The 27,366-nt window shown below is 45.9% G+C and overlaps 1 protein-coding gene across 1 annotated transcript in view; it reads left to right on the top strand.

Annotated features, from left to right (window-relative positions):
- The window catches only part of TG (thyroglobulin), a 218,067-nt gene that overhangs the window by 171,469 nt on the left and 19,232 nt on the right, over positions 1-27,366 (top strand). Inside the window, exons 42-45 of the mRNA XM_045008289.1 lie at positions 2,147-2,311; positions 3,472-3,639; positions 18,512-18,693; positions 24,098-24,205. Coding sequence (XP_044864224.1) covers positions 2,147-2,311; positions 3,472-3,639; positions 18,512-18,693; positions 24,098-24,205 — 623 coding nt within the window. The remainder of the gene's footprint in view (positions 1-2,146; positions 2,312-3,471; positions 3,640-18,511; positions 18,694-24,097; positions 24,206-27,366) is intronic.

Genomic DNA, 27,366 nt, shown 5'->3' with positions numbered 1-27,366 from the left:
GCTCTATCAGATCCCCTGTGCAGGGGGCATAGGAACCTGTTATGTTGGTTCTCCCCCTGCTAAGGACTCCTCCAGAAGCACAGGTTTCTCAGTCAGGGAAGTTCCGAACCGTCTCGTCTCCCTTTGCTCCACTCAGGCAATGCAGCAAGCTAGAGAATCTGGCCTGTCTGGTCCCTTTCCTCCACTGATCTCAAAGCGCTTTGGATGGCAGGAGTGAGATCACTTGATCATTGCCTGTTAGGTTCACTCCCTCTGGGGCACCTGGCATTGGCTGCTGTCAGCAGATGGATACTGGGCTGGATGGACCTTTGGTCTGACCCAGTATGGCCGTTCTTATTTTCTAATTATCCTCACAATATCCATGCAATATGGGATTATTACACATGTAATGATTTGTCTAAAAACACCTGGCAGATCAGTGGCACAACTGAGAATATGATCCACGCCTCTTTACTCCCCCTGGCCTGTTTCAGCTCATATATCCCTTTCTACGGTAACTTCTTTGGCACCGGAAAAGCTGCACTCTTGATATTTTGACATTTTCTTTGTTTATCTTCAGCCCTCCTGTCATCTACCACTAAACTAATGAATAAATAACTATCGTGTCTTTCTAGATCCTTGAAGTTTTTTCTTTTAACTTAACAAAAGAGAAAGATCATTGAGAATAGTAATAATGGATCTGTGGGAGCTATCCAAGTGGTGAGCCGGCAGAACTGTCTCAGTATCTAAACAATAGTCCCTTTCTGATTATATTTGGAAACTGTATACTTCAGGAATCAGACAGAATACTTCACTACTACAGTCAATGGATATGCTTGCTAGAAGCAATGAAATGGACGTGGAAGTTTTTAACTGCTATGCACTGCTTCTCAGAGACCAAATATTAAAAATACATTTACTTTTTTTCTTTGCTTCTGTTTTTGTGTTTTGCTGGGTGTATAGTTTTGTATTTAACTTGTTTTATATTGAAAAAAGCTAATCAGCAGAGGCAATCAGCTTCTCTGTTTTTTTTTTTAAAGACGGAAGTGCATCTGAGCAATTATTATAGTAAACTGATCTAAATGTTTGGAAATTAGAACTGACTCATTTTTAACCATGTCACTGCACATTCCAGCCCTGATGTTGTAGGTCAGATGTTATCAGGCTATGCTAACATACCTGTATTTTGAATAAGTGGCTTTTGTGGTTACTCAACGACTTTATGACATCCTTTCCCAGTGAGCTCTTTTCCAAACACGACCCCAGCTGTGACAGGTCTGGGGAAGTGGTCTGAACAGGGGATTGGAAGCCAGGAACTCCTGAGTTCTCGGCTGGGCTCTGTCGCGTTGGCTCATAATTTAAATATTAATCCTACTCTGAAGAACACTCTAATGTTCTATAGTCTCTGTATCTCAAAAACTTCCACATCAAGCTTTAAAGTACAAGGGAGATTCCCCATCCCCACAATTGTTAGTCCTGCAAAATCACCTTGAGTTTTGAAAGTCAAAGCCGGCTTCTTTCCTGCTCATGCTTCATCATCACTAGTGAAGAATCCAAATCCCGTTCCCCTAGTATGGTTGGAATTGCAATGCTTACAGATATGAGGTGAACAGGGTATGATAGGTAGATTGTAAGATCTTTGTGGAGGCTCCTGGCCACCTGTGTGTTTGCACAGTGCCTAGTACAAGGGAGCATTGATCTTGGTTTGCATCCTTTGGTTGCTTGTGTAGCACAAATAAGGAATAACAGTAGTAATTAATAAGTGACGTTAGCTCAATGAAAGTAGTAGCCATTGCTTAAACTGCACTAACTCTGAGATTTGTGAGACCACAGTAATAATATATACCACTTTCCATCTAAAGGTTTCAAAATGCCATGAGGTGGATTGTTGTCCCCATTTTACAGATGCGGGAACTGAAGCACAAAGAAATTAAGTGACTTGCCCAAGGCATCACAAAAAAAATCTGTGGTAGAGTTGGGACTAGCACCCAACCCTGGTCTCAACCCATCCTTTGCTTTAATCACTAGACCATGCTGCAGTTCTTGCAAAGTCCATTTTCCAGGCAGTGTCTGAGCAGATTTTTTTCCCCCCGTCATCTTCTCGTCATGCAACAGGGAAGCACATGTTGACAGGATCAGTTGACTCAGTGTCTGTTTTCTCTTCTAGGGAGGATCTGCTTTTTCCCCGGTGTCGGTGATTAGTGAGAAGAAAGCTCAGGACCAAGTGGCAGTTCTGGCTAATGAACTTGGATGCCCTTTGTCCAGCAGTGAAGAAATTGTATCCTGCCTCCGCCAGTTGCCTGCCAATGTTCTCAACGATGCACAGACTAGGGTGAGCCGTAGCAATATATGTGACTTTGTATTATAACTGAAATGTAGGCTGCATGTACAGCAACTGGCAGGAATTTTTTTTTAAAATGTTGGGACAGATCCTTAGCTGGCATAAATTAACATTGACTTCAGTGGAGTTACCCTGATATCCACCAACTGAGGCTTTGGCCCATTGCTACTTATGGCCTGATTCTCAGTTAAACTAAGGCTCCTTTGCATCGCTTTGGCAGTGTAAACGTGTCTGGAAGTGAGTTTCAATGATCCCTGTCAAGGTGGGGAATGGCTGGCCTAAGTGTAAAAGGGAATCAGACCCCTGGTTTCCATGACAGTTCTCTGCAGAAAAGGCAGTGTGAAAAGATGACTGTGCTTTGCATTTAACTTAACAAAATGTAATGCTTATGAAAGATGCCATGCTGACAGTCCTGGAGGGTGGAGTCCTTCACACCCAGGTAAAGAAGAGGCATCAGCAATACAAGTTTCTCAATCACATCATAGTGTTGGGCCTCACCCCCAGTGCCGGCTCCGGGCACCAGCTTATCAAGCAGGTGTTTGGGCCGCAACTCCGGATGGGGCCGCACTTTCAGGTATTCGGCGGCAATTCGGCGAAGGGTCCCTCACTCCCGCTCGGAGCGAAGGACCTCCCGCTGAACTGCAGCAGATCGCGCTCGCGGCTTTTTTTTTTTTTTTTGGCTGCTTGGGGCGGCCAAACCCCTGGAGCCGGCCCTGCTCACCCCGAAACTAGAAGTAACAGCCCTAGGAACAACGGAGTCGTTTATTCTTTCTACCTGTTCAGCTCTTGGCTCCTCTGCTGAGGCTATCAGCAAGGGCACTCGTTCCTTCCAGTTGTGATTTTGCACTGTGTTACGTGAACACTGACCCATTATGAGGCCATCAGCTTAATTCATCATTTCAGACAGACAGACAAACAAGCCGTGGTCAGGTGGGAATGACGCAAAGTCCTTCCTAGTCCGGTCCAGCTGCTCACCACTGGAAAACCCTGTATCTCTTTACCAATCCCTTGGTCTCTAGGAGAGCACTTTTCCCATGTAATGGGAGTTTTACCATTGACTTCAATGGCCGCAGAGTCAAGCTAATGCTGAACACTTTTGAAAATCCTGATCATGATTGTACTGTACTATTCTCTGTTCCCTTTCAACACAGCTCCTAGCCATAAGCGGGCCATTTCAGTACTGGGGCCCAGTGGTTGATGGCGTCTACCTTCGGGAACCTCTAGCTGCGGCCCTGCAGCGTTCTCGACTTAGGAAGGTGGATCTGCTCATTGGAAGTGCTCAGCAAGATGGGCTGATCAGCAGAGCCAAGGCGATTAAGGTAGGCATAGATTTACTGTGCAAAAGAACTATCAACCCTTAAAGCACGTAAGCAAATATTAATGAAGAGGATCTGTGCTGGCAGGGGAGAGACTTTTTGGCTTTCATAATTCTTGAATTGGACACCATGCAAATACACCAAAGCATTGTCCTTCCTAAAGAAGTGCTGTTTTGACTAGCCAATGTGTCCTATTTATGCAATAATACTGTAGTTCAGGGAAGAGGCAAAAAGCTGGGAGACCAGGCTGGTTTAGCTTGTATTTTGCATGTGTCTGCATGTGTAGTAGGTTTCTGAAAAGCATGTAGTATTCATCTCTCCTGTTGTATGTTACTGTGTAGGTGATACTTTTATATTAATTTGGCTGTTGGGTTTCTCTAGAGTAGGGATGGGCCCAAGTCAAACTCCTGCATTTAGACCCTGCTGAACTTTATTGAGGATTCAGAATCTAAACCCAGATATGGGTCCAAAATTCATAGGTTATTCCCCTCTCCAACTCCTATCTTATGTTTTTGCTCATGGATTGTTGCACTGGTTTATTTTTTGTACCGTTGCTTGTGCTTTTCTGTTTTGTGAATCCTCCCCTTTCTTATAAGGATGCTTCCAAGTTAGAACTGCCCATGAATAGGAATAGCATCTGCAGATACATGAGCTAGGATCAAAATGAAAAGGGTTATCAGTCCTCAAGCATCAGGGCACAAACTGATCACCCACTGGGGACAATTATCTAGTATTACACAAATAGTCCTACTACAGGGGTGTTCTACTTTCCTCTGCAGCATCTGGCATTGGCTGTGTTGGAGACAGAATCCTGGACCTGGTGGTTAAATAGTTCCTTTACCTAATGGCAATTACTCTGTTCTTATAGCCTGTTGAAATGATAGCACTGACCATCCAACCTGTCCCTTTCAGCTTTCTCTTCATTACCCTGCTGAGTAATTAACACATGCATTCAAGAGCGAGGTACATTCCTGCCCCATAAATTATGCCAAACTCCCTTTAAACTAGTGATTTTTGTTTACAGGTGAGCAGACCCCCTGAAGACATTCTGTCCCTCTCTCATTGTCTGTTCCTCTCTCTCTCCATTTTTATTTCCGTGACCATTTATGCAAGAGCCTCAGAGCAGAGGAGTATATATAGAAAGACTAGAGTATTCTTCAGTAATTGTCCAGAACAACAAACAAAAACGTACAGTGGGCGCAGTACTGGAGCGTAACCACTGAGTTAATGGGAATTTGGGTTGTGTACAAAATGGAGAAATGGGCTCAGCAGCACAGCTGCCGACTTTTCCCAGGGCCGGTGGGAGCTCGCGCCCCCTGGCCCTGCTCTGACTTCACCCCTGCCCCGCCCCCATTCCAACCCCTTCCCCAAAGTCCCCACCCCAACTCCACCCTCTCCCTGCCCCTATTGGATCCTTCCCCAAATCCACGCCCCGACCCCGCCTCTTCTCTGAGCGTGCCACGTTCCCTGTCCTCCCTCCCAGCGCTTGCTGCCGCAAAACAGCTGTTTCACGGTGGGAAGCACTGGAGCTAGGGGGAAAAGTGGCATGCTCAGGGGAGGAGGTAGAGGTGGAGGTGAGCTGGGGCGGGGGGTGCAGGGCGGGGAGCTGCTGATGTGTGCAGAGCACCCACCAATTTTTCCCCATGGGTGCTCCAGCCCCGGAGCACCCACGGAGTCAGTGCCTATGTTCAGCAGTGCTACTGGCTGGGAGTCTTTAGAACAGCTGCTCTGACCTCTTGCAACAGAACTTCAAACCGTCAGTGTAACTCTTACTAACATTGCTACAGTGCTCTACTGTAATGCTCCGAAACACCGAGGCTTGCTACCATGGGGCCCGGTGATAAAGTCCATTCTGGCCATTAATGCTGGATACTGACATTTTTTAGTAAGGAATCTAAAACAATAGGAAAGCTTTCAGGTGAGATTTAAAGAGAGCAGGAATGGGAGGAAGGGCTCTTGCGACACAAAGGGTTAAACTTCACTCTCTTGCAGTGAGCCAGGCACTACTTAATTTTTGAAGAGGAAAACTAGTCCAGTGGCTAGGTCGCTGGCTTAGTGCTTTAGAGACCTGGGTTCAAGTCCCTGCTTTGCCACAAACTTCCTGTGTGACCTGTGGTAAGTCACTTAATCTTACTATGTGCCTTAGCCCCCATCTGTAAAATGGGGTTAATAGCACTGTCCCACCTCACAGGGGTGTGGTGAGGATAAACACATTAAAGATTATGAGGTGCTCAGATACTGTGGTAATGGGGGGCCATATAAATACCTGAGACCTGGTCTACACTAGAAATTAAGCTGGTTTACCTACATTGCTCAGGGATGTGAAAAACCCACCGCTCTGAGTGGCATAGTTAAGCAGACCTTATCTCCACCATGGACAGCACATGGTTGATGGAAGAATTCTTCCATCAACCTGGCTACTGCTTCTCGGGGAAGTGGATTCCCTATGCTGACAGAAGAACCCCTCCCGTTGGTGTAGGTAGTGTAGCATTTCAAGTGTAGACTAGACCTAAAAGACAGAGAGAGACCTCAAAATAGGGCTTTAAGTGGAACAAGGCCTATTGCTGTCCGTCTGCAATGAGGTGAATTTCACCCATTGTGAAACAGTGCAAGAAAAGGGTAAACCCCAATGCTGCCCAGTAGCTGGTGGTGTAACAGAGGACATTTGTACATTCAGAAATAACAACCAAGGATTTGACAGGAACCTCTGTTACGACAATTCTGAACAGAGACAAAGTGACTGCATTGGTTCCCTTCAGGCTATTTTTACTTTTGCTTTGACTTCATGTTTTCCTTTTGAATCCTTTCAAAGTGATTTTAAAAAGGCCAGGGTCAAGGATGTACCAGCAACCACTGGAGTCAGCCCATAATGATCCCTGTCTTGTGATGGGGAATAAACCTTTGTAACCTTGGCCCAGGTCATGTGGCTGGGGCCAGGAAATGAAGTCCTGTGTGTTACCACCACTTCTGTGCATCACACCTTAATTATAAATAGTGAGTGAAATCCCACTGTGTTGTCTCACAGAAGATTATGCGGCAAACCAGGGTGTTAATAAGGGAGGCAGCTGGAAGCTGCCAGATTTTTCTGATGTGAAGATGTTTTCTCTTTCCTGTTAAGTACTTGGGCTTCTGAGATGAGAATTTGGAAAGTCCTTGTAATTCCTCCCTAGTAGTAGTAGTAATAATTATAGTAGTGCCACGGAAGCCCAACCAAGGACCAGGCCTTGCTGTGCTAATTACTGTACAGGTATGTAACAAAAACAATTCTGCCTCAGTGATCTCACGTTCTCCATGTTAGACAGGCTGCAGTTAAGTCCTTTGCCTCTTAATAACTGCTGATTATTCTAATCTGCTCTGGCTCTGTTTCTGCCTTCTCATATCCTAAGGCCTGGTCTACACTGCGGGGGGATTGATCGAAATTACACAACTTCAGCTATGTGAATAACGTAGCTGAAGTCGATGTACTTAGACCTAATCACCGTGGTGTCTTCACTGCAGTGAGTCGACTGCTGCCGCGCCCTCATCAACTCTGCCTGCACCTCTCGTGGCGCTGGAGTATAGGAGTCGACGGGAGAGCGCTCGGGGGTCAATTATCGACCCCTGCTGGATCGATCGCTGCCCGCCGATCTGGTGGGTAGTGTAGAGATACCCTTAGTTTCTTTCAAATGCTCTAGGTTCCAGTCTGTCTTGCAGGCATCAGGATACCTTACTGAAGAGCTGCTGCAAAGCTTTCTAACTTCACATTCAATATCTCAGCTCTAATGTGTTCACTGCTGCAAAATCATAGCCTGTCTTCTGTCTTGTAACAGAGGACAACTGTTCATACTGTTTCTTACAGCCAGCGCCCAAAGTCCTATGCTGCCTCACAGCCATGGTCACCTGCATGGAATCAAAGCCTGATGACAAAATCCAGCACAGGCAACAAAATCATCTAGTGGCATCAGTAGACCCTAGTGTGTGTATGTGTCTGTGTGTTGAGGACGACCAGTGTCAGCGTATTCCCCTCCTTCTGGAGTATGTCATGAGGAGGCCTCGTCATGCTGTCCTGCTTCCCTCTTCCTCCTGCTGTGTCAGATCTAGGGGAGGGATCTGAAAGAGCCCTTCCCGCTTCCCCCCTTCTCCTGTATCAGATGGAGGATGAGAACTGGTAGTGGCCTGCACTCCTTGTAATGGATTTGGCGTAGGTGGAAGGGGATCCTCATTGTGTCCTGCTGCCTTCATATTCTAACCAGGTTGAGAGAGTGATGTAATGGGTAGGGCTCTGGACTATATTTAAAAGACCTGGGTTCAACTCCCAGTTCTGTCTCGGACCTTCTTTCAGACCTTGGGCAAGTCACTTAATCTATCCTGTGCCTCAGTGCCCTATCTGTAAATTGGGGTTAATACTTCCCTACCTCACAGGGGTGTTGCAAGGAGAAAATCCATCACTGCTTGTGAGGTGCTCAGACGCTATGCTAAAAACCTAGATAAGTACCTAGAGAGAAATAGCTGTGTCAGAGGATCCTGGAAAGAGTGAAGCTGGTAAGATCTTGCTCCTCCATTTACTACAGAATAAGTGCTTCCATCATAGCCAGCTGCAGACAGGCGGCGCAGAAAAATATATGCCCTGTTGGCTGGGTCTTCCAGCTGTTGAGACTGTTATGGTTCACAGTGAAATCTAGTGTCAGAAGCCATGAGAGAGACCAGTTAGTTACATACTGGCAAAACATTTGTTTGATTAACATCTGTTTAAGAGCTGTGGTCCCTTCAGGTGGTCATTCACAGTAGCAATTGAACATGAAAATTCTTGCCCAGCTGATGTTGGGTTCGACGTCATGAATCTGACTGGCTGCTGACAGTAACAAAGATACTTATTTGCATGAGCGGAAGCAGATGTATTACTGGCTGGAATGCTTTACGCTTGTCCCCAGGGCAGTTGTCAGAGGCCGTGTCTGTGCTGGCGCATATACTCGGTTACTTGACTGTATATACCGGGAGGGCCAAACTGTGGCTTTTGCAGCTAAAGTGCTGCTTGTGGAGCCCCCCCGATGCCCTCCCATTCTCCACCTACCAGGCGTGTGCCGGGGGGGAGCTTGGAATCTCAGCCTTGCAGCAGGGTGGTGGTGTAGGGGCTTCTGCCCAGTGAGGAGGGGGGGTCTCGGGGCTACAGCCCCATGGGGCACACCTGCCAGGGCTCAGGGCTTCAGCAGGAGCAGGGCTGAAGCCCTGAGCCCCCGCAGGTGCCTTCCATGGGGCAGAAGTCCCAAGCCCCGGCAGGCACACCCCAGCTCTCAAACTTCTGAAGTTTGTCGTATGCGGCTCGGAGGCTCAGTAAGTTTGTCCACCCCAGTATATATGCTCATGCATGTTCCCTATATCTATGCTGAATGTCCCCATACGCTGTGCTGGACATGTATATAACGCTGTGTACGTGTGCATACCCACCTCCACACGGCCGTGTTGTTACAGAACAGCGCTACCATTTCAGAGGTGGTACCCAGGGTTCTGTGCATCACAGGGGAGCACTCTAGGCCCATCAGGATAATCTGATTGCAGGCCATGAGACATTTTGCTGACATTGACTGTCCACAGGCACAGCCCCCTGCAGCTCCCACTGCCTGCTGTTCTCTGTTCCTGGCCAATGGGAGCTGCGGGAAGCAGCAACCAGCACATCCACCACAATCAGATTACCTTGATGAGCCGCCTGCGGGCCGCAGGTTGTCCACCACTGCTCTAGGAACCACTTTGTTGTGTGTTGTTGGTACTGTCCCATACCTTTCCCAGTAGTAGTTCCTGATCATGCCTACCCCACCAAATTGGGTGGAAGACATGGAGTGATGGGATGATGACATGGTTCTGCTCCTGTTCCTTATCACGGGACAGACATTTATGCAGTGGAGTAGGTGATCACAAGATGCTGGATGGAATTTGGGAAGAACTTTCTGATACATCAAAGATGGCTGACCTGGAGGGTGAATGACAGTTCATTCACTCCCATGGTATAGATATGATAATGCTGGGATTGCCATGGTTGCCCATGGTTGGACTGTTGCTTGTGGTGCAAGAGAACATGCATCCTTTTGGAAACCTGGGACGATGAGCAGTGACTTCAGAACTTCCAAACGAGGAAATCACACCTTATGGAGCTTTGTGAGGAGCTTGCACCAAACCTCCAATGCCAGGACACTCGACTCAGAAAAGTGGGTGGTTATTGCCCTGTGGAAGCTGGCAGCACCAGCTGTAGGTCCACTGCAAACCATTTCAGGGTTGGAAAATCCATGGTCAGGGACATGTTTGTGCAGGTGTGTGACACTGTTAATGCTGATCTACCCACAGGTGGCTGCCATAAGAAAAGTTCCAGAAATAATAGCTGAATTTGAGAAGATGGAGCTTCCAAACTGTGCAGGGGCCATTGATGGGCCAAGTAGTTGTGAACTGAAAAGCTTATTATTCATTCATTCTGCAAGGCTTAGTGGACCACTGAGGCAGATTCGTGAATACCAGCACGGGAAACCCTGGAAAAGTTCATGACACTATGGTCCTGAGAAGATTGGGATTGTTCTTGAAGGGGGAAAGAAGGCACTTTATTCCCCAGTAACAATATGGTTCTCTACAGTGTGTCTGTCCAGTTTTTGTTTTGGCATTGCCGCTCCTAAATTGGCTTATGAAACCATACCCCAGCATCAGTGGGAATTCAGTTACAGAATCAGTAGCTGTAGAATGGTCATGGAGTGTGTGTTTGGTAGGCTGAAATCTCATTGGCAGTGCCTGCGTCCCCGTCTGGATGCCAATGTGGCAAATGCTGTTCATATTATCCTTGTCTGCTGCAAACACTCCTTAACATTTGGGAGAGTAAAGGGGAGTGCTTCCATCCCAAGTTTGGTTTACAAACCCTGTGCAGGCATGTACACAGGCAAGGGAAATCAGGGATTCCAAATGTGCACACTAATCGGAACAGCACAGACACAGAGGGGGATACTGAGGGACACCTTTAGAGCCCTGCAAATCCACAGATATCTGCTTTATATCTGAGGCTCATTTTTGCGGATCGGATGTGGATACAAATTTTGTATCCACGCAGGGCTCTAGACACCTTCACACCATAGGTGCTTAAACTAGGGGTGCAGGAGGTGCTGCTGCACCCCCTTGCTTGAAGTGCTTTCCATCATATCCAGGGTTTACAGTTTGATTCAATGGCCCACAGCACCTCCACTATAAAAATTGTTCCAGCGCCCCTGCTTCACACCCTGTGCAACTGCTGAGAAGCATGAGGGGACATGGGCACACACTTGTGGGGGTTACACAGCTTTGTGAGAGTTTTGTTCCCCTGTAGCCAGGGGCGGCTCCAGACACCAGTGCTCCAAGCGCGTGCCTGGGGTGGCAAGTCACAGGGGGTGCCCTGCCGGTCCCTGCGAGGGCGGCAGTCAGGCAGCCTTCGGCGGCTTGCCTGCAGGAGGTCTGCCAGTCCCGCGGCTTCGGTGGCAATTTGGCGGTGGGGACGCTGAATCCGCGTTACCAGCGGACCGCCCGCAGGCGCACTGCCGAATCTGCGTGACCGCCCGCAGGCGCGCCACCGAAAGCCGCCTGCTTGCCGTGCTTGGGGCAACAAAAAGCATAGAGCTGCCCCTGCCTGTAGCTGAAGGTCACTAGCTGTTCCTTCCTGTGGCTATTCACACAAATTACAGATAATTCTAACAAGGCACCTCCTCTGGGTTAACACCTTTTGGGTTGGATTTGTGCTGCCAGGGTGGTGGCCGAGTTGTCATGTGGCCATTGTGCAATGCTTTTGTCCTAACTGTTCACACTTCTCTACAAACATGTTTTCAAGTGCACTCAACCTCTAACAATCTTATCAACGTTTGTTTTGTGGGGGTGCAGGCATGCCCATTCATTTTTATCCATTCTTTGTCAGCACTGCTAACTGCATTTAAAGGCTATTATGGATAATCCCTACTAAGGTTGAAACTTGTCAAGGATCTGTAGGGGAGGAAGGGCTGTTTAATCACTGAGTAGTGGCTGGTGCCTGCCTCTGTTGTTACTTGCATTGTGTTTTGTTTTTCTGAATGTGAACCAAGCCATGTTTATCTGCCCATTTTCTGGGTTAGAGACAAGGTGGGTGAGCCCGACTTCTGTTGGTGATTACCTCATCCACCGTGTCTCTCTGATATCCTGGGACTGACACGGCTGCTGGGATTGACACGGCTACATCGACACTGCTTTGTGTGCACTGTGTTGTGAGTTCTGGTACGTTTAGAACTAGCAGTGCTTTCTATGAACACATAACTTCACTTTCCCCATCCCTCCCATGTATCCTTCGGACTTCAGATATTTCTTAACCTGGAGCTTGTCTTCACATACAGTGAAGCTGTGCCACTTTAGCGCTTCAGCGAAGACACTACTACAACTGCTCCCCTTGGTATAGTTACTCCACAGGATTATGAGGCACTCAGCTATTGTATAAATACCTGAGACCTGGTCTGCACTAGAAAATTTAGTTGGTTTATCTACATTGCTCAGGGATGTGAAAAACCCACAGCTCTGAGCAGCATAGTTAAGCCAACTTTACTCTAGTGTGGACAGCACTAGGTTGACGGAAGAATTTTTCTGTCAGCCTAGCTACCGCTTCTTGGGGAAATGGATTCCCTACGCTGACGGAAAAAACTCTCCTGTCGGCGTAGGCAGTCAGCATTTACATTGATGTACTACAGCAGCGCAGCTGTGCTACTGTAGCATTTCAAGTGTAGACAAGCCCTAAAATAGATAGAGACCTCAAAATAGGGCTTAAGTGGAACAAGGCCTGTTGCTGTTTGTGAATTTCACCTATTATGAGACAGTGCAAAAAAAGGGTAAACTACAGTGCTTCCCCAATAGGAGGTGTTGTAACAGGATATTTATACATATCAGCTCTTGGGAAATATTTATCACAGAGTTCTGTACCCCAGGCAGTACGGAGAATATGTAGGTCAGTAGTTCTCAACCTATTTACCACTGAGCCACATATGCCGCTCTCTATGTGTTATGTGGGCTGCATCTACATAATACCTATAGTGTGGCCTTGATGGTGTCACATAGGCCGCAGCTGTGTGCTGATTGGGCCACGGTTTGAGAACCACTGGTGTAGATCTACAGAATCTGGTGGTGGGGGTGGTATTTGTGATTTCTTTCCACTAGTGCCCACAATGCACAAGGTGCTTTCCAATCATAAAAGGAGGCATGGTCCTTATTCTGAAGAGCTCACAATGTAAGGGCTAGATTTTGATGAGTCCCAGCAAGGCTGCACAGAGCAATATACAGAAATAAAGTCTCCCCGCTGTGCACTGGTTCAGCCGTGTCAGGGACACCTCGATCAAGGTGAGGGTATTTAGGGGGCGATCAGAGGCTGTGTACCTGGTATTTCCTTCCCCTCCTTTTTAGTAAGTTGTGGAGAGGAAAATGGTGGAGAGGAGGTGGAGCCATGGCTCCATCCCCCCAGGCACTGGCCAGAGGGTGGGCTGAAGTAACCTAATATCTCTCTCAAGCAGAGAAAGTCAGAACAAGATCCAATAGCTGGAAGTTAAAGCCAGACAAATTCAAATTAGAAATAAGGCAACATTTTTAACAGTGGGGGGTGAATAACAATTGGAACAGGCTACCAAGGGAAGCGGTGGATTCCACATCTATGGAAGTCTACAGATCAAGACTTGGATGCCTTTTGGATGATATGCTTTAATCAAACGCAAGTTATTGGTCTCAGTAAAGGGGAAAGTGGGTGAAAATCTACAGCCTGTGAACACAGGAGTTAGCTCCTCATACCTACATCTGTCAGTGGTGTGAAAAAAACACATCCCTGACTGAAATAGCTATGTTGACCTGACCTCTAGTGTAGATGCAGCTACATTAATAGAAGAAAACTTCCATCAATTGTAGCTACTGTCACTTGCGGGGGTGTAAGCTCTCTCTAAGCTGCAGGGTTATGCCAGCATAGCGACAGCAACATGTAGCTATGCCAGTGTAGTCCCCGTAGTGTAGACGTGCCCTCAGACTAGATGATCTAAGGTCCTTTATGGTCTTAAAGTCTAATGCATGTTGTGTGTGTGTGTGTACATACAGTGTGTTTAATACCCAGTAGATAGTACATGGATTGCAAAGAGGGATGCGTAGCCATGGTGGGAGTTTGGATTCTGTTTAGTTGGTGGACTAAGGTTTTGGCTTTTTCTGTCTTTTCTCTACTGGTACACCCACCCTAGTACAGACCCAGGCTGTCTTGCACAGCCAGGAAACGGTGGGTGGGTGGATGGATGAATGGATGGAAAGAAAGTTAGCGATATTATGCATTTATCCCATATATGCAGTCTGAGCTGTGCAGGCGGTCCCGTACACCCACAGCATCTACAGTCAGTGGGGCTTCTCAAGAGCACAGGACCTTACCTGCGTGCAACCCATTGCAGGAGTTTGTAACTGTAATGACCTCAGGGGAAAAACCTGCTATTGAGCTCCGTCTGTGATGAGAATTGACTCTTTAATTCCAACTCTTTATTTCATCTCTTAACTAGCTTGAATCCATGACAGGGTTGTGCTGAGGTTCTCACCTCTTGGCTAGCAAGTTTTCTTAATAGTCTCCTGTGAGGGACTTAGTCAAAAGCCAAATGAAAAACTAAAATGACTATATACACTTGTTCCTCTTATCCACTCTGTTTGAGGGCTAACTCTTAACACTATTCTAACACGTTGGAGAGGTACCATTTAGCCTTACAGAAGATGTGATGGTTTGTCTCTACCATATGCTACTCAGTTAGGTGCTTTATAATATACTAGGCCAAATTCACTGGCATGCTAGAGTTTTGCTCCCACAATGAAAGGAACTGTAAACTCAGGGTGACAGTCAGTTAAGCCATGTTTATGACTGCTTCTTGTCACCAAAACAGAGCAAAGCAACACACCACTGAATCTGGCCCTTTGTTTTTAAAGATTTTCTTACCTAGTTTTTTTATAATACTGAAGAAAGGCTCACAAGTCTATAATTCCTGAGCTCGGTAAACCTTAGCTCTGAAAGAGTTTGTAGAATGTAGATTATTTGACACAGGCTGCAGTTCTTTCTATCAATCTACTACTGTCTATTATGTTAAGCCCTCTTTGGAAAATGTTTCCTATTAGAGCTGATTGAAAATTTTCAAGTGGAAAGTTGTTCTGCTGGAATATGCTGAGCTGATGACTGAAATGTTCTGTGGGAATGTATCAACTTCATTGAAATTTTCACTGATAAATTATTTAAAATTTCATTTCAATAAGGCCAAACATTTCATTTTGACTTTATCATTCTGATTCTTTATAATATAATATAGTCAAAACGATGAGGTCAAAAGAAAATATTTCAGAATATTTGGTTTTATGAAAAAATCAACTTTTCAATTCAGGACAAAACCAAATTTCAAAATCTCAGAATTTCCAAGGAGACAGAATTTCCATTTTTTGGCCAGCTCTGTTCCCATGGTGATAGCTGACTCACAAGACCCTAGTGACTCAATTTTATGATCTGACTGCTGAGAAAGGGCACCAAAATTCTTAGGACATTTTTGGGGTGACAAAAATTGTAATCCAAGCACTGTAAAGTGTTCTTCTAAGTGAATGAGCCTGATGTTTCATCATTCCCTTAGCATCTGTGGCAGTTGTTGAATGATATAATGTGTCTGTGATGGGTTGAATCACAGAAAACCGCTTGGGAACTGCCAACTGATGTGCTGAGACTACCTCTTCCCCTGCTTTCCCTGCCAGATTGGGATTTCAGAGCCCTGCCTGGTTGTGTCAGACACGCTTGCCAGTTACAAACACGGACCCAATAAATACCAATCTCCTAGAGCTGGAAGGGACCTTGAAAGGTCATCGAGTCCAGCCCCCTGCCTTCACTAGCAGGACCAATTTTTACCCCAGATCCCTAAGTGGCCCCCTCAAGGATTGAACTCACAACCCTGGGTTTAGCAGGCCAATGCTCAAACCACTGAGCTATCCCTCCCCCCAGGTCTGAACTATGTCCTACAAACTACAGGCTTAACTGAAAGCAGCTTAAGAAGTGTTCCTGTCTCTAACACTCAGATGCCCAGCTCCCAATGGGGTCCAAACCACAAACAAATCCGTTTTACCCTGTATAAAGCTTATAAAGGGAAAACTCATAAATTGTTCTCCCTCTATAACACTCCCCCCCACCCCCCGGTATTAATTCATACTCTGGGTTAGTTAATAAGTAAAGAGTGATTTTATTAAATTCAGAAAGTAGGATTTAAGTGGTTCCAAGTAATAACAGACAGAACAAAGTGAATTACCAAACAAAATTAAATAAAACACGCAAATCTAAACCTAATATAGTAAGAAAACGGAATACAGATAAAACCTCATTCTCAGAGGTGTTCCAGTAAGCTTCCTTTTACAGACTAGTCTCCTTCTAGTCTGGGTCCAGCAATCACACACACACACTGGTTACTGTCCTTTGTTCCAGTTTCTTTCAGGTATCCTTTGGGGGTGGAGAGGCCATCTCTTGAGCCAGCTGAAGACATAATGGAGGGGTCTCCCAGGAGTTTAAATGGGCTTTCCTTTGTGGGTGGACACCCCTCCCTCCCCCTGTGTAGAATCCCAGCTACAAGATGGAGTTTTGGAGTCACATGGGCAAGTCACATATCCATGCATGACTCAGAACTCAGATAGCAGCCATGGTTCACATGTTACCTTGAACGTCCTCAAGTAGACTTATTATGTGGATTGGAGCCTTCCAAGATCCATTGTCTGTTAAGTGTTTCTTGATTGGGCACTTAACTTTCACATTCCTTTCTCAAGAAGCTGACCAAATGCTTTGCTAAATCTACTTAAAATCAAGCAAGTACACAGCCAATATTCATAACTTCAACTACAAAAATGATACATGCATACAAATAGGAGGAATAGATTCAGTAGATCATAACCTTTACAGAGATATGTTACAAGGCATATGTAGCATAAAACATATTCTAGTTATGTCATATATACATTCATAAGCATATTTCCATAAAGCCTTATGGGGTGCAACGTCACACTGTCCATCACTAAATATAAAATTAAAACATGCAATAAGGACTGGATCATGCAAGGTGTTCAGCAATTAGCAGGACTGGGCACTGTCCATAAAAGATTATCCTCTTTACCCCACTCCTCCCTTTCTAAATTGCTCAAATCCATCAGCACCAATTCTTCAATGAAAGGTGCCACTAGGTCATTAGAAATATAGTGATGCAGCCAGCTCCTAAAGACCTGATCTTCCATGGACGTGAGTAGAAAGACAGCTACTGACTTCAATGGGCTTTAAATCAGTTCCTTAGTGATAATGTTTCAGTTTCTTGCCGAAAAATGTGCACTTATGTACACCATTAATTCTCACTCAGTGAAATGGAAACAAATTAGATGACAGAACCAAGCTGCACTGAAATTGTGCAACTAACAGGGCACATTACTCCTCTTTCACTTTTCTTTGTGTTTATCCCATCCCCTACCCATTATCTACGGGCCTTTCAGATCCCATGATAACGGTCATTGAAAACTGGACTGGAAAGAACACTCGAATGAGTAGTAAGGACCATCCTATGATGGCAACAGGGGATGGATTTTGTGATTTGAGACTTTTTTTTCCATCTCTAATTTCTGTGAATCTATTGGAAAAGCAATTATTCCTTCTGTGGCTTTTGGTACATTCTGTGCAAGGTAGTGGAAAGATTTTTTGAGTTGTTTGAGGAAAAACAGACGCAGGTCAACAAAATAAAATATTCAGTAGAAGTACAGTATCTATAGTAATTTGACTGGGCAGATTTGGATCTGTTTTATTTCAGGAGGGCCAGCCATGATGATAAAGACAGCTTATTAGATGTTTCTACCTGGAATGTTTTAAAAATATCTTACCAAATTTCAGCCCCCATGCACCTGTGCAAGTGTCTCTTGCAGACAGGAAATCTCGTTTCAAGCTTTTAAAGAAGTCGCTCTGTTTCCAAACCTGGAATCAATGCCATTTAAAAACAGAATGTGAAAGATCTAAAAGGATAACAGATAACATCCCTAAATAACAGAGATGTCAAAAGCCTCCAGGACTTGGCTCCATCGAGTGTTGGCTCCATCAAGAACAGGGCGGGAAACTGGGCATGGCATGAGACAGCTCTCTGCATGCCGATCTCTGGATTCCCATAGGAAGAGGAGTCTTTTTGCCTTGGCCCTGTCTCCTCCACCCCTCCTTACTCCTGTGGTCACATGTGTGCACCCTCTGACTTTACACCAGCTGAGGATATGACCTGTGGTCTCTTCAGTATAACTGAAGTTTGATCCTCCATTTTCTTTGGGCTATATTGACTCACCCTGGAAGAAGCCATGAGAGGGCTTCCCAGTAGGGAGCTTCCCAGCATGATGGAGAGGGCTTGGAGGATTGTGAAGCGTGAAGGTTGCACCCTTGTCGATCTCAGGCATCTATGGGGAAGGGATTTCTCCTCTATCCTGGAACTGCCCCCCACCTTGGCAGTGTAGCCCCTAGTGTAGCTGCACTGCTAATGGCTGCATCCCCCTATGGCTTCTTAGTAGTAGCCATGATGAAGAGGATTCAGAGGGAGGTAATGCAGCTCTGAATTACCTGCTGCTTCGATTTTCAGATGCAAATCTAAGGACTATGCAGCAGAGAGCAGCATCCCACTACTGCATCCTTCCTGTAACCCCCCACAGAGCCTCAGCCGAGGGCATCTTTGTATGATAATGGCAGGGGTTGGAGACAGCACTCTGCCTTCCCATGGGAGTTCATCAGCGTGAAGAGTGCTGTCTCCCCGTGTGATTCTGCAGAAGGTGGTTTGAGCCTATGTACAGGGCATTCTGTGCAATGTTTAACTTTCATTTTTAAAAAAGACCCTGATTTTGCTCACAGAAATTTGAAGAAAGTCAAGGAAGAGCCAATAGCAAAACAGCCTTTTATCAGGCTCTGCAGAATTCCCTCGGAGGAGAGGACTCCAATTCCTTCATTGAAGACGCAGCTGCCTGGTACTATTCCCTCCAGCACTCGACTGATGATTATGCATCATTTTCCCGGGCTTTGGAGAATGCCACACGGTAAGAAATTCATTTTAGGATTCTGTTGTGAGATTTGGGGTTAAACAGGTTTGGGTTTTCATCATTGTCAAATACACACTCAGATACTACGGTGGTGAGGACCTTACAAGCACCTTCATCGAGAGATGGGAAAAGGGAGGCTGTAGGATCTGGATTGTGTAGTAGGCTGGCTGTTTGCGGTTCTTTTTTCTTTTTCTTTTTGTTTATTTTAAATCTTCTAATAGCCATGTGCTGTTAGTAAAAGATTAAAGGGTTTTGGTGCCCTTTTGAAAATGGGTTTTCCACATCAGGTGCATTTTGAAGTAAAAAAAAATATTGAGACCAAAAAGGTTACTGGACAGTATTTGTCCAGGTACCCTTTGCTATTAAAAATGATCTGGTGGCAAGAAGGGATTTTCTCACCTAGGTGATCCTCATTACAGTATGACAGTTCCTGGGCCACATTTTTCAAAGGTATGTGACTAAGGTTTGTCACCATCATGCACAATTAGATACCTAAATAAATGGCCTGATTTTCAGAGGTTTGGAGCACCTTACAGCAGCTCTTGAAGAAACTAGACAAGTCAAAAAACTTTGAAAACTGGTGGCTGAGTGTGGATTTAGATGCCTACAACATTCAGAGGTCAGATTTCAAAATGTTGGCCTTTGCACTCATGCGTATGTTATCAAAGTGTAAAAATATAGTTTATCCTTTCTGGAAAGCTCTCCACAAATGGCTCTCTTATGGAAAACAATGGGATCTGCATACACAGAAGACTTGCAGGTTTGGGCATTAATTATCACACCACCTCTGTGTATTATTGATCCCATTCCACAGACAGCTAAACTAAGGCAGAGAAAGCCTTTGAGCTTGATGCTTCATTTCCTGGCACCTTGTGTAGTCATTTATACCAGTGACTGTAAAATGCCAAACTCCTAAATTAGTGCACTAACTACTTCCTGGCTCCCTCCGTGCACCTTCTCCTCCACTGCACCCATGTAAAGGTGGCTAAAATCTGACCCTTCATGTTTAATTGGAATAGATTAGAAAGCCTTTCTCTTTGCAGAAACTACTCTTTGCTATCTTTGGTTAGCATACAGGCAGGGCCGGCCTTACCCATACGCAAAGTATGCAGCTGCGTAGGGCACTGGTACCCCGCACAGCTGTGTGCTGCTCCAGCCCCTGCTCCGCCCCCACCCCATGGCCCCTGCTCCGCCCCCGCCCTGCCCCTCCTCGGCCCCAGCCCCGCCCTCACTCCCCTGAGGACTGCAGCAGGGCCGGGCCTGCGCTCACCGGCAGCAGGAAGTGCAGTGGCCTGGCCCCAGCTGCGCTGCTGGTACGTGCTGGGGGGTGGTTCCTCCCAGGGGCGACTCTAGCGATTTTGCCACCCCAAGCACGGCGGCGCGCCGCTGGGGGCGCTCTGCCGGTTGCCAGTCCCGCGGCTCCGGTGGACCTCCTGCAGACATGCCTGCGGATGCTCCACTGAAGCCGCGGGACCAGCGGACCCTCCGCAGGCACGCCTGCGGGAAGTCCACAAGAGCCGCCTGCTGCCCAACCGGCAGAGCGCCCCCCGCGGCATGCCGCCCCAAGCACGCGCTTGGCGTGCTGGGGCCTGGAGCCGCCCCTGGTTCCTCCCGTCCCCCAAGCCAGCCCTGCGCCCACCCCCGTGGAGGCCAGAGGCCAGTTCCCCCCCCCACAGAGGCCTGGGACCCCTCCCCACCCCCCACAGGGGGGCCTGCGTAGGACCCCAGAATAGCTAGAGACGGCCCTGCATACAGGTTTGTTGTGAAGATTTTTCCTTATTCCCAAGTAGATGTATTTAGCGGTGGGTTAGTTTGACTTGCTGAGCTAGCTCAATGTGAAGACTCGTCTGTTTCACACTTGCCGCTGCAGTGTTTTGATTTCCGGTGTCTGTGCTACATAGTATGGTACTCGTGTCACTCTGCATGCCACCGGAGGCATGCTTTTCTTTTCAGTAGCCTGTCAGCCTTCATTTGCATTGCAGGCCACTGCCAAGGGAGAGGGAGCTGAAAGTGAGCCAAGGTTAATGTAGAAAATCTGATTCAAGAATCCAATGAATGAATGTGTTTGGGAAAGGCCTCTGGGTGTGCCTGGTGTGCCTGTGCATTGCGGCCTAGGAGAAAACAAGCAAGAAGCAGATATCATATCAAGGAGCAAATTGCAGCCTGCTGTTTGGGGATTTTTTTTTTATCAAGAATACCACTATGCTGGGTTTTCCCGCCATGTCCATCCATCTGTCTGTCATGTGTATGGGGTGCCAATCACTGTAGTGTCCACGTACAACTTATTCCAGTATGGATCCTAGTACTAAACATGCTAAAAACCATGGGGAGAATTATGATAACCTGTGGGAGTGCAGCATGGAAATTCCATTATATATAAATCTGTCACTCACAAGAGGCACCACCTCTCAGCCCGTGCGTTGGCTACCTCAGCAAGGAGCCATTATAATATTCAGACTTGGTACTTCTCATCTGACACGTCTTTCATTCGAGGCCCTGCCTCCATATATGCTATAAATAGGGCCCTACCAAATTCATGGCCATGAAAAACGCATCACGGACCATGAAATCTGGTCTCCCCCCATGATACTTGGTCTTTTGGGTGCTTTTACACTATACTATACAGATTTCACGGGGAGACCAGCATTTCTCAAATTGGGAGTCCTGACCCAAAAGGGAGTTGCAGGGAGGCCTCAAGGTTATTTTAGGGGGGTTGCAGTATTGCCACTCTTACTTCTGTGCTGCTTGCAACGCTGGGCAGCTGGAGAGTGGCGGCTGCTGACTGAGCTCGGCAGGAAGCAGCGCAGAAGTAAGGGTGGCAATACCATACCATGTCATTCTTACTTCTGTGCTGCTGCTGGCTATGGCTCTCCCTTCAGAGCTGAGCTCCCGGCCAGCAGCCGGGCAGAAATAAGGGTAGCAGTACCACAACTCCCCCTTCAATAACCTTGTATCCCCCTTCCCCTCACACTTCCTTTTTGGGTCAGGATCCCCACAATTACAACACCGTGAAATTTCAGATTGAAATAGCTAAAATCGTGAAATTTACTATTTTAAAATCCTATGACTGTGAAATTGACTAAAATAGACTGTGAATTTGGTAGGGCCCAGCTATAAACACTAAACAAGCCCCAGAGCACCCACCGTTAGGGGTGGATATTATTGCCCACATTTATTAGATGAGTAAATTGATTCACAGAGATAAATGAGTTGCCCAAACTCATACAGAGAGTAAGTAGAAGGACCCGTAAGAGAACCCAGGTCACCAAAATTCAAGTCCCTTGTTTTAACCACTAGACAACACTTCCACCCTAATTTACTCCAGGCTGTGGCAGACATTTCAGAGAGGAGAAGGTGGTGATACCTAACTTATAAATACTGAAGATGGCTAGATAGGGAAGAAGAAGGGTTAAAAATAATTGAGTAAATATATAAACCCAGACCAGTTTCATGTTATGGGGCTATAATTTTTCTGTCAAGTTCTAGTGGGGTCATAGACCATGAGAAAGAAGCGTAAGTGGTTAAATTGTAACCCAAGTGCCCTATGTATTACGAGTTAGGAGTATTTCTGGGGTTTGGTTTTGTTTTTAGTTTGCTGTGGTAGTGTTCTTAGATATTTTTTCCAGGTTTAAATTGTTTCACCGTTTTTTTCTATACAGTATTTTCTGAGCTATAAGAAGGTACACAAACCCACACGTACTCTCAATGCTATTTGTTTCTATTCTTAAAATACCCAAGGAAACTTTTTTTTCAATTATCCAAGCTTCTTCTTCTCTTATAACTGTAATAGGTGTTTGCAGAGATGCACAGGTTTTAAAGTGTTGCAGTGTCTCATTTTTTTTTAATTTCCCTAGAATATTTGACTCCTTTCCCTGCTCCTCCTGCACAGAATTTAGTTTTTAATGGCCAGTTGATTTCAGAATATTCCTCCAGAATTACTGGTCTCAAAGTGGTGTAGCTCCTGATATTTCAAAGACCATCCGCTCTGATAAAACCTCATGCTTAGAGGTTTACGAAGAATAGTGGATTTAGTTTTTGATGGGTGTTGCCTGCCGTAGCGCCTACAAAGAGTTGTGGTCAGTCAGCTCAGGTCTTTGTGGTTTCTGAGCTGAGGTTCTGTGTACTTAAAATAAATTCTGGTGAACTAAAATAGCTGCCCCTAGGGAGGGGCCGTGTAGCTGAAATGCTTAAATAAAGAAATGAATTGTTGTGCTCTTCTTATATATTCTTTCCCCTCACTGCTCACTTACGGCAGTTCCTATAAAAGCTCCATGAAGCAGCAAGGGTAGCATATTCACTGCAATGAACAAGAATTGAAAAATCTGACTTTCATACCATGTATGCACATATATGTAGATCTGGATGTATACACACACACTGTCTTGTGTGACGTCTTTGTGCACATAATACAAGTGTGTGGTGGTGATTTCTATTTGATAAATTTCCGATCCATGTGGTAAATTAGATTTGTCATGTAACTGGAATCACTTTGCCCTTTACTCTGCCCACAAAGCAGGGCCGGCTCCAGACCCAGCGCGCCAAGCGTGCGTTTGGGGTGGCATGCCGCGGGGGGGCACTCTGCCTGTCGCCGGGAGGGTGGCAGGTGGCTCTGGTGGACCTCCCGCAGGCATGCTTGTGGATGCTCCACCAGAGCCGCGGGACCAGCGGACCCTCCGCAGGCACGTCTGCAGGAGGTCCTCTGGAGCCGCGGGACCGGCGACCGCCAGAGCGCCCCCTGTGGCGTGCCGCCGTGCTTGGGGCAGCGAAATTACTAGAGTCGCCCCTGCCACAAAGCCATCTCTCCCAGACAACTGCTTATCCTATTCCGTATCCCCAAGCAGTGTCAAATGGATGCCTTTTAAGACATGCCAAATAAATGTTCCTTTCCTTCTCCCAAATGCAGAAGTTCCCTCCAAAATTACACAGATCCGAGATCCAGAATGGGTGATATTCAGCCTTAATCAATGAGCTATTTAATTGCTTTCACAAAATGTCACTGAATACATATTTTGCAAACCACTAGAGCAAGAAATAGGAGATCTATACCATTAGAAAGCCAGGAACCAATGAGAGAAGGCTTCCTAGGCCTGCAAGCTCCTAAGATGTCAGATTTTAAATATGCAACGTTATTATGCATGGAAGAGCATAATTTTAGAGCATAATTTTTAGAGCTTTCTAAACGACATTGGCTATAATTGCCTTCTCCTTCTCCCTGTGGAGCATGGGTGTGCAGAGGATCTGGCTCAGTCCACTGGGGAGAAAGGCAGGTACAGGAGGCAGAAGCCATTCTGAGAGACCTGAGGAAGCCTGCCGTCAAAAATAGAAAGATTATTTGAAGTCTTTTCTGGTTACATAATAATTGTTTCCATATGAAAATATTCTCTTCTTTGCCTCTTTTCAGTGACCACTTTATCACCTGTCCCATTATCAGCATGGCCAAGGACTGGGCTGATAACTCCAGAGGGAACGTCTTCATGTACCATGTGCCCGTGAGCTCCTCTCAGAGCAGGTAAGATCTGTCTTACCTTGTTGTTTGGATGTGGAGTTTGTGAAACCAAAACCAGGGTAGTCTGGTCTGGTTTTGTCTCTGCTCTTCATTGGACAAGTCTCTGGACCAGCTTTTCCTTCTTTGTGTGGTACTGGGCATAAGTCATCCATGGTCAATAGACTTTTTTTTTTTTGTTAAGTGTGATGATTCTTGATAAAGCACAAAAGGGAAAGGGGTGGAATTTTGAGATGCGCTCAGCATTGGTTTAAGCCCACTCCTGTTGAAGTCAGTGGAGCTTTACCATTGACTGTTTGCCCAACGATGAGAAGCTTAATGATGACCTTCCGACTAGAGAGGATGGATGATCAGGTTAAAGCACTGGACTCAGAAGACTAGCTTCATTTTCCAGCTCTGCTGCAGATAACCTATGTGACCTTGGGCAGGTCACTGCACCAGACTCTGGGCCCTGAACCAGTCCCTGTCCACCTCTCTGGTGGCACTGACAGGCCACAAAGGAACTTCAGTGGTCCCTGGAAAACTTCCCCAGTGCAGGAGCACCGTAGGACCACTTTGTGCTGCGGCCATTCTTGGTTGCAGAGCAGTCCCATGGCAGCAATGGCAAGACTGCCATAAGTTAAAGCAGCCTTCTGGGATGCTATAATTCAACCAGGGTTTGCATTAGTTCCCAGAGCAACCAAAACCTGGGTGGTGTGATGGTCTTTTAAAGCCATCTTTCTCCTCTGCGCCTTGGCTGCACCTTCCCAGAGTTCACTGGGAAAGTTACTCTCATACATGAATGTTTGCAAGATCAGGGCCTAAGCCAAGCATGTCTGACCTTAGCATGAGGGGATCTTTTTTGTGACTCTAGGGGGCTACTCACATTATGTGGAGAAGCAGCATCAAGTTTTAAAAGAAAGGGTTAAAACTCCAGCTAGAAACAGCTTCTCAAACAATTTTTTTAATGGTTTTGATAAGTACCGAAGCCCAACCCCCCAATTCTACTGGGCTGCAAGTATCCTCTTCCGTAGTGGATAACTGCAGATTATGAAGGTTAATCAGCTTTTACTTGTTTTATCTGGAGATTTTCAAACTCGTTTAAACATGTCCCTCCAGAGAAGTCAAGGCTGGGCAGCCTAGTTTCCAGCTAGCGGTTGGGGTTTTTCACTGCCACGAGAAGCATCTGGTTCCTTCCTTCCCAGGCCAGAAGTGTCAGAGAGTCAGTAAAGGCAACATCTTGCATCATTGCTGCTAAAGACCTTGAATGAGCAAAACGCTTAAGCAGATACTTACCCTTAAGCACATGCTTATAGTGCATTCTTGAATTGGGGCCATAGTGTTTCTAGTACAGCAGTTTTCTCTCGCCATGTCCTCCATTCACCTGGTCCAGTAGTGTCTTTAATATGTATGGCGTTGTGGCTAGAGCTCTCTTTTCCCAGTGTCTCCCTGAAGAGATGGGATGGCTGAGTGGATTGAGGTTTTGTTTTGGTGGGTCGGGAGAGTGTTTTAGCTGAAGTTGGGCTACAAACTGTGAATAAATTTGTTTCCGATTGCATGGCAGAGAGCGTTTTAAAACCAACTGAGATCTGGGCTACAGAAGATGGCCACTGTGGTGCTGTAGCAGGTATAGTCGCTTTATTTAAAGCAGAGAAGAGTTGACTCCCTGGGGAGCCGTCATTTCATCGGGAACTCTTGCAGGAACAGTCACACAATTCTGTCTGGTTACCAGTGTATTTAGATAAGTGACTTTTACAAGACTCCAAATGGAACAGAGATACACTCTGCCAAAACCTAACAAAATAAAAAGGAAAGGGGTGTTCTCGATTCAGCCAGCAAGTTTCATCTTGCAGGAGAATGGAGATAGCCCACTTATTGGCTCTACTAGCAGGTAATGGTGAGGTAGATGTGATAGTGCTTGTGGATCCCATAGGAAGTGTTTTAGAACCACAGAAATCGAGGAGGATTCAGCAAACTTTCCACATATCTTGTCCCATTAGAGGTCTTGTTTGTATTAGCAAGATTTACTACTTCTCCAACTCCCCATATCAGTAAGAGTTTATATAGCTTTCCCTGGCTTGAGTACACATTTTTCAGATATTTATATATTAGCCAGCCAGTATCTAAGCCAGTTCTTTCAGTCTTGTTTCATGCTTTCCAGCTGAACGTATTACATTCTTTGTGCCTCCCTTTTGGTCAGTTCAGAACTGATCATAGAAGAAAATTAGTTGCAACAAAGATTGATTAGTTCACTTTCCCACAGCCACTTGCAAAAAAGCTGGTGCCTGACACTAGGGAGGTAGAAAGGTGTAGTCTAGTGGTGAAAACACAAGACAGGGAGCCAGGAACTCCTCAGTTAGAATCTCAGGCTCTCTGGGCAGCTTGGAGCTAAGTCGCTTATAATGAGAACTGGGCCCAAACTGGAATGTTAGATCTGAATCTTCCAAGTGTCAGGTTCAGGTTGGAGCTAAACTTCAGGGTCCAGGCACATCTTTACTCATGCTTTGATTTATAAAAACAAACAAAAATGATGTTAAAAGAGCTTTATTTAGGTTGCAAAGTCAGGCCCTTGAAAGTTAGGAAATACCAGAATTCAGGTTGCCTGTGCAACCTTAATTTGATCCCCTTGTACTTATACATGGTCACACACCATTTTTTCCATAGGACCCCAGTCTTATTCAGTGCACAGCTCCATACTGCGCACAAATCTGGGGGTATGTCACACAGTCTAACATACTGCAAGTTGTGTGTGTATGGGCCACTGTAACATGCAGTATAGTTGTATCCGTGTCAGCACAGGATATTAGAGAGACAAGGTGAGTGAGGAACAATAAAAAATATTACCTGGGCCACGTAAGTCGTTTGTTTCTAATTGAGCTTCTCCGAATTCTTCATCTCATTTCTGGCAGGTGAAAATCACTCCAGTACACGCTCCAGCACACTGTCTGACCGCTCCATTACACACCAAGCAAACCATGCTGATGAGTCCATTGCTTTGTGTGACCTTGCATGGAATAGACTCATCACAGAGTGTTTTCAAGTCAATAACATGAGAAAACCCCTGTAATCTTAAGGTAGTAAGATACAAAATCCTTGTGTACGATAGAGATGTGTCCAAAAGTACCCCCTCAAACTAGAGCCAGTTGAATGATTGAATCTGAGTAATTCAGATGACACATTTTAGAATA

The sequence above is a fragment of the Mauremys mutica genome, chromosome 2, assembly GCF_020497125.1.
Source record: "Mauremys mutica isolate MM-2020 ecotype Southern chromosome 2, ASM2049712v1, whole genome shotgun sequence".
Lineage (NCBI taxonomy): Eukaryota > Metazoa > Chordata > Testudines > Geoemydidae > Mauremys > Mauremys mutica.
The sequence above is the reverse complement of the archived record's forward strand: the minus strand, read 5'-3'. Positions and strand labels throughout refer to the sequence as shown.